At 41.3% G+C, this 13858-nt stretch overlaps 1 protein-coding gene across 2 annotated transcripts in view; it reads right to left on the bottom strand.

Moving 5' to 3' along the window:
- LOC133346965 (gephyrin-like) overlaps positions 1 to 13858 on the bottom strand; it is an 82065-nt gene that overhangs the window by 44930 nt on the left and 23277 nt on the right. For both annotated transcript variants that reach the window (XM_061558811.1, XM_061558812.1), the window contains 7 exons: positions 13718 to 13790; positions 13091 to 13148; positions 12294 to 12386; positions 8565 to 8659; positions 6768 to 6834; positions 4432 to 4629; positions 2050 to 2089 (listed from right to left, as the gene is read on the bottom strand). In XM_061558811.1, the coding sequence (XP_061414795.1) occupies positions 2050 to 2089; positions 4432 to 4629; positions 6768 to 6834; positions 8565 to 8659; positions 12294 to 12386; positions 13091 to 13148; positions 13718 to 13790 (624 nt within the window). The remainder of the gene's footprint in view (positions 1 to 2049; positions 2090 to 4431; positions 4630 to 6767; positions 6835 to 8564; positions 8660 to 12293; positions 12387 to 13090; positions 13149 to 13717; positions 13791 to 13858) is intronic.

Raw genomic sequence — 13858 nt, 5'->3', positions numbered from 1 at the left:
TCATTTTAAATATTGTATTTGTTCCCGTTTTGTTTCTTCACTTCAAAATAAGATATATGCAGTGTGCATAGGAATTTGTTCATAGTTTTTTTTAAACTATAGTCCGGCCCTCTAACGGTCTGAGGGACAGTGAACTGGCCCCCTGTTTAAAAAGTTTGAGGACCCCTGATTTATAACAATAACTATAACACGAGGTCCCTGGCACAAAGGGGTATCGGCCCTCCACCCGATACCCTGGAGAGATATAGCCTCCGGGCTAGCGTGTTCCACTCACTGGGACCACTTCCTCTATATATATCAACCCTCCAGCTAGTGGGACCTAGGGGAGAGGCTAGCTGACCCGACCCAGCCAAGGTCCTCGGGTCCCGGCCACTGACCCGCTCGGTCCCGGCCCGTAGAAGGACGTCGGGTCTGGGGGCTCCCAGGGTCCAACCACTGGCCCACTCAGTCCCGGCCTTTAGAAGGACGGCGGGTCTGGGGGTTCCCAGGGTCCTATGCTAGGCTGGCTCTTCGGGTCTTCAGCTTGACGACGACTGGCAAACCTGTTCAGGGGTCCGCCTTATATACAGCTACCAGAGTCACTCCACCCCTGGCCACGCCTACTCTCTGGAACCTTCTGGAGGGACCTGGACTATTGCGTAATCCCCCAGCCCCCACTGGGGGCCTGGGGTGTATACCTCCGGTTCCCAACCGCCCTCTGGGTTCTCTGGCCTAACGGCGTTACTTAATACAGACCGTACTCACCCCCTGTTGACCCATGGCTGGCGCCACACCAGGTAAGTAGCGGTGACCGCGTATAATGCTATCAACACCCACTACATATGTATTCATTCATATAGACATACAGTTTATATGTTTTAAAAATCTATAAATATAAAAGTCAAAAGTTGTGTGTGGGTTTGTGGCGGGGTTTGTGTGTGGGTTTGTGACGGGGTTTGTTTGTGGTGGGATTTGTGTATGGTCGCGCGCTTGGCTCTCCAACGGTGGGGTTTACGTAAAAAAATAGCCAGGTACCACGCCGTAAGCTCTGCCGGGAAGCAAAGCACTATTCCTTTTTCACATGTCAACTTTAAATTTATTTAATTAGTGATTTAGTGCGATTTCTGTGCGCTTTCTTCTTATTTATTTATTTACGACGCGTGCACGACCATACCAACTCACACGACTTTGGTGGGGAGGACGGCCCATAGCCAAGTCGCATGCCTTCGGTGGGAGGGGAACATTTTCTTTCGCGTTAAAAATCCTATAAAAATACACTAAACACTCAGGTTAATTCTTCACTGTCTCATGTCCCCCCACCCCGATGCATGCAGTTATTACTACTGTACAGTCGGTAGATGCTACCACTATAGGTCGTAGATATCACTGCAGAGCGGCCGGGGACATCGTGCCTGGGGGGGGGGGGATGAGGAGTCAGAGGTAGCAGACCAGCCCCAGCCTGCCAAGGTGCCACCTCGGCCGGCTGGACAATCTAAGCGAGGCCAGAGGCTCTGTATGGGACTAGGCCTCACCATGCCACTGTCAGGTGAGTACTTTGTGCTATAAAGTCGATAAATACTGCTATAGTCAGCATGTACTACTGTAGTGATAGTAGGTACCACCACATTCGGTATGCACTGCTGCAATCATAGCAGGTACCACCACAGTCAGTATTGCACTGCTGTAATCATAGCAGGTACCACCACAGTATACACTGCTGTAATTATAGCAGGTACCAACACAGTCAGTACGCACTGCTGTTACATTTTTAAGAGTAGTTTTGAAATATGTTTAAGACCCGGGCAACGCCGGGTACTTCCCGCTAGTGTAATATGTTTATGCCACCTAACCCTATTTTCCTCATAAGCTTTAAGTATTAATATTTGCGGATTTAATATTCGCACTGTTCTCCGGGAACGTATCCTGATGAATATTATGGGTTTACTGTATTAAAAGACGATAGCCAAATAAGCTAGCAATAAGTAATCTACAGAATACACAATGATTCTTCCCAAATGTAGCTTCCATGACATTGGTTTATTTTGCAGGTGGAATTCCCAGGCTGCTTACCTTGAGGGGCATGCACTCTGCTGCAGGAAGGGATCCGTGGCTGCAATACAAATGACATTATTATATTTTACTGTTGAGCACCCCATATTACAAAAAAATCGAATATTACATTATCACAGTCATGCAAACACATTTTCAAATGTATTGTACAGGTATGTATATCATTCGGTACTATACATATATGCAAAGGACACTTATTTTATAGAGATGGTCTCGAGTGACTCATGAGAGTAACGTCAATTCTATATATGTTGTAGAAGGGCTAGAAAGTTGAAATTTGAAACATTTATTTTAGTATATGTTTCTGCTTAGAAAAATAATTGTTTTTGGGTTCCCCAGATATAGGGGCATTTTCATAAATTGCTTTTTTTTTAACCCAAACCTGCATGTCGAGGGTCAGGAAAGCACTTTGTATTTGGAAAAAAAACTACCTAATAGCGCAAATTATATTGGTTCGTTATTGGAAAGCGAAAAGGGTACACAAATTACCAGTGGCTTTGGCTCGTAAACAGAGCGAGCTATAAAAAAGACCAGTGTTAGTGAAAACAATGAAAACGATGGTGTTAGTGAAACAGTTTGAATGTGGGCAGCCTCCCAGAGTAAAATCAGGCTCTTGAGTGCAAGCTCATTAATTATCTCAGCCTGGTCCTCAATGACTTTGTAGGGGGGGAAAACATTTGTTTTTACAAAATTTGGCCTAACTCAGCTCTTGAGTGTTAACCTATAAAACGGTTTTGACAGATTACACGTGTTGAATCACTCGGAAGACATGCCATGTAGTGGTTGCTTAGATGAGATTTATGGACGGAACTACAGTGGAACCTGGTGCTGTGGATTAACCGCACTGGCCATGGTTTACAATAATTACCAAAAAAAATGAACTCGTGGAGCTCACTGGAGGACATTAAGTGAAGCATGCCATAATACCCAAAGTGGATCTCACACAGCCAAAATAGAGCCAGAACCGAGATGGCATGTGCTGTTTTGGCTCCGGGTTCGGCCTGAGCACGCTCCGTGCTGGGTCATAATGTATGCATGGAAGCAGTGTGCAAAGCGAAGTGCATTACATGGAATGGAGTCTGTACGGGTAGAGCCCAGAGCCCAAACATGGACTTTTAAAATTACAATTGTAGGTCTAATTTTTAGACTGTAGAGGACATGCACTACACCAATGTATGGTACAGCACATGCATGGTATTTTCACCAAAACCTTTAGGTACAGGACTGCAGCAGGCAAAACGACATTCCTGTCGAAAAACTTAGGTATCCCGCTCCACGTTTTGAATGCCACTCAAGCGCCGAGCCGTGCAATGTTTTACAGGGCTGCAACTAACCCGTTTTCTCTTTATCCACATCTTCACTTATCCTTCGAATGCCCTTATTATTATTATTATTTTTATTTGTGTATTCTTAAATAAATCTATTTTTTTGTTTTTATAGTGATAAGTCAAGAAATATCTCTCCGGTTGCCTGGATAAAAAGTGGGCTATGTCAATGCCCAATCCTGGACGGCTATCTCAAAAACAGAATAAACAATCTTAAAACCCTACAATAATTGCTATGGATAAACAGAGCTCCATTATATATAAGTGGATCTATGGCAGTCATCGTCTAGGGTCATTCTCAAATGTGATGTGTGATGCTCTGCTGCCCATGGGAGTTCCTGTAGCACATGTCTTGACTTCAATAACTTGTGAGGAATTGGTGATGACAATATAGCATTTATATGTTTAATCATAAAAGTATTTCAGTGCATTTGTATAACTTATATTAACTTATATGCCTATTTTCAAGAAATGCAACTGCACTGGTCACCTTACAAATAGACTGGTCCCTCTCGTGGAAAATCTGTAATTTACAGCATTGGCTCTTCGATGCCAATGGGGATGAGTGTTGCCCCACTGCTTGCTAAAGTTGGGATTCCCTTTGACTTGAACACAGGCTATACCAGCTGTGAGAGAAGAATATTTTTAGAGACAGCCTCTTTCTCCTTGGCAAAATGTTCCCATAGTTCAAAAAGGAACTCAAAACATAATCTGCTGATAACAATCACTGACCAGCTCACATATAATACTTCGGAATATTACATATGATAAACGAATAACAGTACTAGTACACCCTTGCTGGCTGATAATTTCAATACAGCCATAGAAGTACTGCCCAATTTAGTGACAGTCACTGAAACCGTGTACATTTATTGCAAATAGAAGCATTATGCTTATATTTGCATAATGACACACAGTGTTACCCAGCTTACTGCAATGAAGGCCATATCAATTAAGCAGCCATTAATTCAACGATTATTGAGAATTTGGTGAGAGCCCTTTGAGACAAAGTAGCATTGGTAACTGGATACATGTGAAGGTGGGGTAAGCATTTTACTTCTCGAGGTGGTAGGCTTGAATGCTGGCCTTCTCCGTGACCTTCACACTGCACGGCCTTGTCAGGCAGTCCCGACTGGCTGGTGATGCTGTGAACCTGCCCTGCGAGCTCCTGGTGCACAGCCTTGACCCGCACGCTGGCATCGCGAAGGAGGTCCACCGCATGGCTCAAGGCTGGCAGCACAAACTGGAAGCATTCCTGAACATAGCGCCGCAGCAGTAGCAATAAAGACACGGGAACACATGTAAACAAAGTCATGAAGGCACACCCACTGAAACATATCGTGCACACATGCCCAAATATTATGCTGGCAAAATTGTATTGTACGGTATGGTATTTGACAAATTTGGCAATATCTCACCAAGTGTAGAAGTTAGATTTGCAGATCCAAACCACAGAAAAAACAATTGGAACGGGAACAACACACCAACAAAAGAGTGATGGTTAACACTGATGATGGAATGTCAGTTAAGGGAGAATAAACAAAGTAATAATGAAGTAATAGCAACAGGGGAAGTGAAAAAATCAGGGTATTTGTGAGTGGGTGTGATTTTTTTGCAGCTGCAATGTGACATATATAACACCCTCTCTCATGGAAAGAATTCATTTTTAAGCCACTGGCAAACAGCTCATGGATATGGATTCAAAACCTACCAGGTGTGCACAATTTAGTTGAAAAAAGTTTTGGATTGTACGGTGAGGGCTAAAGCCTTGCCTATATTTTGCACCTGAACATGTTATAAAATTCTGGAAATGAAATCCAGATACATTTTTACCCCTCAATGCATTTTAAAGTTCATGGCAAAATTAGATGTGATGAAACTGATGCCAGACAAATTTAAAACATAAATGTTAATGCCCTTTCGTCAGAAAGTTTCCACACTATAGAAAAGTGTGCTTTTTGTTTAATTTCCACTGCGTATGAGGAACATGCTATGGAAAGAACACAAGCTTTTGGCACGACTGACAGATGTATTACTACTGGTTTGTCATGACAACACGAGCGTGCTAGTTGTCTACCACTCACACTTTTTGATTGCAGAATAGTTTTACTTGTGCTTAAATATAGTCGCACCAAATTAAATAATGTTTATAGTTAAGTGGTGGTAAAAAAACACCCCACTTTGCCCAAACTATGAAGATAATTAAATGGGATGTTCAAAACAAATATAGATGATATACTATTGCTTCTCTACTTTTCAGCGTGGAACTTATGCCAGGAAAAAAAACCTTGAATTGCAATCAATATTTTTTGGCACGAAAATGTGCAAATTACCCATAATGGGACGAAGGAACCCAATGTTGACAGTTTATTAGGTGATCTGTTGACTCCATTCATTCCGCCAGAACGGATTCTTCATGGGGTTTTAGTGTGTAACCGAATCTAACATACACAGACTAATAACTAAATCTGTTCATGCCTTTACCAATAACTCAATCCAAAAATAAAGCCTAGATGAGACATTTTGGACGTTCAGGAGTATTTTTTTCCCAGATTGACCCCAAAATATTACTTCACAAGAAGTGGTCACTTTTGTGATTGACCTTGTCTTCAAATCTTTTAATGATAAAAAAGTTTTTAATGATTATTTTACTGAAGAATTAAATAAAATTACTCATTTACAATTGTGTTTAATTCAGTGCAAAAACAATGAAGGTTATTAAAATTGAGTACAATTAAATATGCTATTCCATCTAAAATCTGAAGAAAAAAAATAGAAAATGATCTCTCAGGTCTTCATATTGTATAGCAGGAAATAATCCTGAGGGGAGTTGCTTAGAGACATTACGAATACTTCTCTAAAACTGAATTTGAGCTGCAACTGTTTAAAGTCTCCTCCTTGAGGCACATAAAAAGTTTAGATGTGTATCTGAACAAGTTAAAATATATTTAATCGTAAATATTTGACCTGCGTTGACTTTGGCGATTTGTCAAAGTCTAAGCTAGAGATAATGCAAAGTTGCACCTTTTATAGCATCGCATATCAGCTCCGTAACAATGTAATACAATTCACTATATTGAGCCATGGTTTGCTTTTCCCAGTGTAACATTCTAACTCCTGAGAATAGGTTTTCCCCTTCATTCTGGCAACAAACAGGTGTTAAGATGTTAAAACACCAAACTGAAACCTTTTATAACTCCTATTCGGGGATTCTGCAAGTGTTCACACTTAGGTAATCTTCCCATAAGTGTTTGCTCATCCAATGCATTACCTCTAATTATATGAAACTGCTGCCACATGCTGCTAGTGAATACTCTGTCCATTAAATAGATTTCTTTAATCAACGTATTATGGAAACCACTGGTGACACATATGGCAGACACATATGCCCACCTGGGATGCCTTCTTGCTGCCAGGAAGATTGATAATCAAAGTCTTTCCTCGGATCCCACACACCGGCCTACAGAGGGATGACATGAGAAGTTGGCACCACTCGCACACCCACACCAACGATGCAGAAAGAAAATCACAATTACACTTTGATTTTGTTATGTTGTGGCTAAAACCACCAGTAATGTACAGCATTATATTAAACGCAATAAAGCACAAGTCGGAGTAAAAATCTTTGCCACTATCACAACGTGGTTTGACGAGTGCTCAGGTGATCTAATCAAACTTGTCAAAGGGTTGAGCACAGGGGCCTGAGACGGTTTGGACAGGTTTGTATACTCTAGCTAATCGAGGTGCATGACCAAGTCTGTGTGTGAGCTTCTCATTGTTTGATTAAGGAGAAGTGAAAGCAGCCACTGATCGAATAAATGTGGTGGGCTATACCCAGTGAGGCCTATATAAGGGATAACCTACAAAAGAGCCACATAACTTGGTTGCAGCTGGTGATTCTCTGCCTGCTTTGCTGGTGGGTTGGTGAACACCGCTCGTTGGTCTTCAAAAGATGCGAGGACTCTTTCTGAAGTAGCCTGTAGTTTTAAATGACTTCTTTACATGTGTAAGGACAGTAGGGGCCTGGTGGCCGTGGTTAATAATTGACGCACAGGGAACAGACAGGGTCACATAAGGATAGCACGGGACCTAATTGGTCGTAAATAATAATTGAGACAGTGACGGACAGGCCCAGATGAGGTTTGAGAGAGTTCAGGAAAAGGGGTGTGGCCGGGCCCAGGAGTGGGATAAAAGCTGGCATGGAGCAGGGCTCTGGGCTGCTGTGGCGGAATCAAGAAACCGTCGTCTTCATCATCTTGGATCGGGCACCTTATAGTCTTGGAAGGCTGGAGTTACATATTGTATCCGTGACTGCTACGTGTCCAATCCTATGTAGTCAGCCAACTACATAGGGAGCGTCGCGTAGAGTCACAAAAGTTACCCAGCTGTATATAGTCACCTCGCGGTTACCCGTTAAAATATCAGTGAGTCGGCGGACTTTATTCATGAATAAATATATATAACAAGACGGTGTCTCTGAAAGCTACATTACACGTGTATAGGTTATAAAGCATTTGTTTGGAGACAAACAGTACAATAGAGGTGAAAATGAAAAAATGTGTAGGCCTATGGAGCTACTGTGAATGTTGCGTGATATATATTGGGACTCATAAGGTCAATGTGTGATATCTATAGGGCATATCGCCCTGTAGTGACCTTGTAGGGAAATAAAAATCATTTTGTACAGCGTCATTCATGCAAACTGTATCCAAAATTCGCTGATGCAGTCTTTGTTTTGATATCGAGAGTAAGGGGCTGACGTGCGTGAATCAGAACATGAGTGTTGGAAGGGGTGACAGAATATCAAAGAAGAATATACATTAACCCAGTATAGTGCTAGACTGTTCATAATATATTGTAAAATTATGTTTTACCCAGTGTGTGGAGCTGGGTGGAAGTGAGGAGACTGGTTGCTTTGAACCTGAGGGTGAACAAAATCCAGACCTTGGACCGTAGAAATGCCAGGATAACGGGTGTTTCTTCATAAGTCGACAAGATTTGAGATTACGATTTTGAGAGAACTGAGTGTTTTTATGAGATAGTGGTTGGGATATTCTGCAAGTTTGTTTTCTGTACCCTTGTCTTCTGCCCTAAGTTGGCTCATGTCTTTTTAATGAATTTTAAATGTGGCTTGGCTTTAACATAAGCACTGGGCCATCCGTGGAACAAAACATTTTACAATATACGTACCTTGAGAGCATAGCCAAGGGCGTTATGCTGAGGGAACCCATTAGCATCGCCACAGCCATGCCTGGAGCCTCGCGCTCAATCACATCCCGTGTGGCCTTGAACGCAGTAAAGACAAATCGACAACCTTTATTCTCTGGCCACAACAATTCTATCTGCCGAATGTGTCTTCATGTGACATTCTGAACAATCGCCCTTAAGTTACCAGGAATTTGTCTCCTATGTTCAGACACGCACGGCAGCAATGCTTATTTCCATGAGCCGCCCTGAGCGCATGGTTTAAACTCCACATTCCTGTGGTTGGTATTCGTCACTCCACAGGACTTTAACCGATTTTACATTGCGTTGCTCATTTTCTTGACACCAAAAAAACTGGGCTGAGTCGATCTTCTACCTGCACATTAACTCTCAACCTTCGGATTTGTTGAACATTATAACCAAAGCGCTCCTGTGGAATCTAAACCTGTCAAAAAAATGTTAAAGTTCAAAACCCCAAAAATCGTCCTAATATCTGATGGTCATTTCTTCCAACAATCAAATTTTCTTTTCTTTCAGAGATGGGATAAGCGAAATAGATATCTCTGACCAGATGTGTTCCACAATAAACTGACATGTGTTTTGCTCATTGACAAAAGGTGTAAAACTTTACTTTTTTATGGAAAGAGCCAGTCTCTCCAACGGTCAAGTAATGTTGATGAGGCACACCATCCCAAAGAAATGATAGGCCGAGTCAACACATGTCAGGGATTTGAACTTGCGAGCTTTCATTTGCGGGCTCTTACCATAGCAGCATGCAAATCACGGAAATTGCACAAACTAGATGCAATATATAACAGAATGGAGCCAACCAATCGCAGCATGAAAAGGAATCTCCACAGACATTCATAAAGATGTGGGGGGTTTCCCTGTGGTATCCTTATACTTATGTGGTCAGAACATCTTCGATGCGTAGGTGTTAAAGAGATATCTTGAGCAGTTATAGGAGAGCCGAAGGATTCCGCTAAGTCTGAGGCCTATGAATTACAACATGCGTTAGTATCCAGCAGTATTTTGGGTATAAATGGATACGCTTTGGGCACAGAAGGGACTACAACAAAAATTTACGGGTTGTGAAAAAGTAAAATGGGTTTAGTTATTTGAAACCTAACACCATCTCTGCTTGTTTTGTAAATACATTTTTTTTAACTATACCTATCCATTATTAATTGTACTTGCAAAATTGTTACTGTGCCCTTTTTACAATGGCTTCTTTAGATGCTTTATTGTCTTTGAAATTACAGCCCTTTGTCCATTTACTACTCAATAAAGGCCTCCCCACACTGTCTCGGTCTTGGCGGTTCGACCATGCATCACCACGCTGGCCTGTGTAGGTTGAAGGAATCTAACTTGGGTTGTCAGGTTCATAATAGCACCATGTTAACCACTGCAAGGGGATGTAATTTGTATTGTGTTTGTCAGAAATGATTCTCAGGTAATCCTTCTTGACAACTCCCCATAAAACCTCCTTTTAAAATACATTGAATATGCATTTAATAATTGCAACATTTTAACAACTTAAAAGCAATTAATAAACAAATTATCATAAATGTAAGCACTATGTTTAATGAACATTCCTGATCCCTATACGAGCTATTGCGTGCCACAAAGAATTTTACCTGTTAACATTCTGGGCTACCAAGTTTTATTAACTACTAGCGGGAAGTACCCGGCGTTGCCCGGGGGAAAAATATATTTCAAAACTTCTCTTAAAAACATAAAATATACATACACAAATACTAAGCTATTGTGAAAGCCCGGCGTTCCATATGTCTGTCCATTTGTCCGTCAACATAATTATAAGAGACTTGCAGTAGTCCAAAAAGTTATAGAAAGTGGGAGGTAAATAGTTGATTCTAAAGGTTTCCAAAAATTGTCGACCCCCCTAAAAAAATGTTTACCCCCGCGTAGGCATATATACCTACACATCCTACATACAATAGAGTAGTATCTAGTGACTCTATAGTAATATCGATTGACTATAGTAGTATCTGCTGACTGTAGTTGTATCTACTGACAATACAGTAGTATTTACTGAGGCCAGTAGTACCTACTGACTGTAGTAGTATCTACTTACCCTACAGTAGTATCTACCGACTCTATAGTAGTAACTACTAACTCTATAGCAGCAGCTACTGACTGTAGCAGTATCTGCTGACTCTATAGTCATATCTATGCACTCTGCAGCAGTATATACTGACTGTAGTGGAATCTACTGACTGTAGTATTATATACTCTACAGTAGTAACTACTGACTCTGCAGTAGTATCTAATGACTATAGTAGTACCTACTGAATCTCTAGTAGTATCTAATGACGCTACAGTAGTATCTACTGACTATAGTAGTAACTACTAACTCCATAGTAGTATCTGCAGACTCTATACAAATAGTGCTTTTTCGTCCCGGGGCATATCGCGTGTTATATGGGTACTTACCCCACAGTTTGTCAGTTAAAAGCGTTACAAGGGTGTGTATACACACAGAAAGACAGACAAAAAGTGACATTTATTTCATGCATGCAAGGTTTTTGGGTTAGATCACGTAAATATAAATTTGTCGTAAAACCTGTCGCCACTGGACACAGCCAGTTAATAAGAGTTATCACAAACAAAACATGCCAATTAGTTACTATTTGAGCACATCGGTGTGTTGGAGAGTAAACCGGCAACATTTACAATTCAAGTACGATGTTTCACCGGTAATTACAACCAGCCTCATCAGGTGACAGCCAGAATCTAACTCAAAAACCTCTATTATGGATAATATTGGTCGTGAAAGCCTACATGTTAAACTACTTTATAATTGACCGTGTATTAGCGAAACAATATTTGGCCCCAAGATAAAACTATGCTCTAAAGCATCAAGGATATGCAAAGCTCTTCATTTCCCCCCTGCAAAAATTAAATTTTTCTCATCAAAACAACCGCAATAATTTCTTGAGCAACTTCAATTAATCAATAATATGTAGAGTGGCGACATTAATTATTTAGGTGGCAAAGCAGTTTTGGTGGTTCCTAGAATGCTTACAAATTCCTCATGTAACAGCCCTTCCTAATAACATTTTACATATCACCTTCCAAATTTTATGCAGGCATCATGTCGTGAGACAGATAAATCCATTTGTAACTCTTGCAGTGAACTGTTCAGCACCTCCTGTCATAATGGTCCTGGGAATATGATGAGAGAATTTCTTGGGTACATTTGATGACTCCTATTAACACCAGGTTGTGGGGAAAGGGTGGTGGAGGAACCTCATCCCATTGCCACAAAAACAATGACATCATGGGCTTACCAGCTTGAATACAGCTGCATATGGTCTCCACCCTCCAGTGAGTGTTAAACAATTGGTAGGGGTGGGGGGAGCCTGTGTTCGCCAATTAAAATGGCCTCTGCTCCCAAGTTTTTAATAAATTACTGGTATTTAATGTGCTTTACTCCTGACTGGCTGTTGAGACCGCTGAGCAGGTGGGTGACACACCTTTTTATTACCACAATCACAAATACTGCAACACTGTTCTGTATAATATAAAAATGGCAATTGATCATTTAAACAACCACAATGTGTCATGTTAACTAATCACAAGGCCCGTGCTTCAAGAAATTCGTATAAACGTTGTACAAATTGACTGGAACACATGGACATCTCAATTTCGCAAGAAGGACGACGTTGCATAGCAAAGCACGCCTAGAATCACCTCTGGCGTGACGTCGCGTGGGGAAAAGCCTGTGCCACCCGTGGTGAGGATGAGGTTAAGTTCCTCGCGGTCGCACCACTCCACCAGAGCACCCTGTGCACAGGTAAGGAGACACACGTGCGTCACACACAACACATGGGGATGAACCGCTTGACATGGTCGTGCAGTAGAATTACATGTGAGGAGTGGTACATGGTGCTGACAGCAACACCCATACAGCTTGGAGCAGAGGCCTTAGCAGGGAATCCGTGGTAATTATCTTAATTATTGCTGCTCATTAGATTATTCTAAACTCTTTTCCACCTTCAGGTAAATGCTGTACCTGTATCGGGAGTCTTTTGGGTGTGTACAAATACAATTAATGTGTTTCATTTAAAATGATGTAAACATTAACACAGCAAATATAGAATATGAACAGCAGCATTACACTAAAATGGGATTTATTTCAATGAAATACATTTTAAAAACTGTCCAGCAAAAACATTACGATGCAAATAGCTGGAATGTTATTTAGAACACTACAAAGGATTCAATAAAAAAAATTGTTGGATCCCTTGTTGAATATCACATCAAAGTCTCCATAATTTCAACGTCCTGGATTTGCATTACGAAAAGCCTCAACGGTTCTCCAAGAGAAGATCGATCAATAAGTAAATGACTTAAAAGCACCCGTATTGGTGATATTTAACATCATGGCATAGCCGACGGTGAACTGGAACATGTCATGAGATGCTTTACTACAAACTACAAATACTGCATTACAAACACGGCTAATAAGGACGTTTTTATCAAGTTACCTTAATTTGCTCAAATTCATCGGGGACTATTTTGTACGCCGATACAGTCCCTGCCAGCCTACAGGAAGGGGTAAAAAAGAACAACATTTAGAAATGTAGCTTAAAGCAAAAGAAAAATTAATGTAAGCAACACTCATTTTGGTAGCAAAATTCATCTCTGTTTATGTACCGGTGAACCAAACGATATATCAAAACTGCATATGGTCATTTGGATATTACAAATACAATAAATACCAAAGAGAGAAATCATGTTTTTTGAGGCTGCCTTTCTACCTGCAGCAAATGTGGCCCACAACCTCGCTTCGTGCGGCATGCAGCCACATGATGTCTACCACTTTCTAATTGCCTGCAAAATGATTCCCCATTGCTGCAAGAATACTGGCCACACTAGAGTGGGGAATGTTGTATACGGCAACAATCTGTTTATAATTTTAGCAAGCTCCGTCACCGGTAAAGGTGAGCCCTCATTATTTTTAGTGCTCATATTGGATAATATTAAGGTATGGGTTAATGCTTGCATCGCCAAAGGTATTTTTTAAGTCCTGGTAACGAAAAAGTTCCCACCCCTACCATAATGTAGAGCAGTGGACCAGGTGCAAGGTAGACTCAGAAGCTTGCTCTACTTACACAGACTGGACCAGGTCCTGCAGATTCCTCCCGCTGGCATCCTCCGCTGCCTGCCGGGAACAGGTGTCGCTCACTGACGAAAAAAAACAAAAAGTCAGTGGCTTGTCGCAGGCAAGCAAGAGAAGGTGCTCGTCTTTTTTT

Source organism: Lethenteron reissneri, chromosome 25 (genome assembly GCF_015708825.2).
Source record: "Lethenteron reissneri isolate LAM-NWPU_2019-01 chromosome 25, ASM1570882v1, whole genome shotgun sequence".
Classification (NCBI taxonomy): domain Eukaryota; kingdom Metazoa; phylum Chordata; class Hyperoartia; order Petromyzontiformes; family Petromyzontidae; genus Lethenteron; species Lethenteron reissneri.
This window is presented reverse-complemented; position numbering and strand designations above follow the sequence as displayed.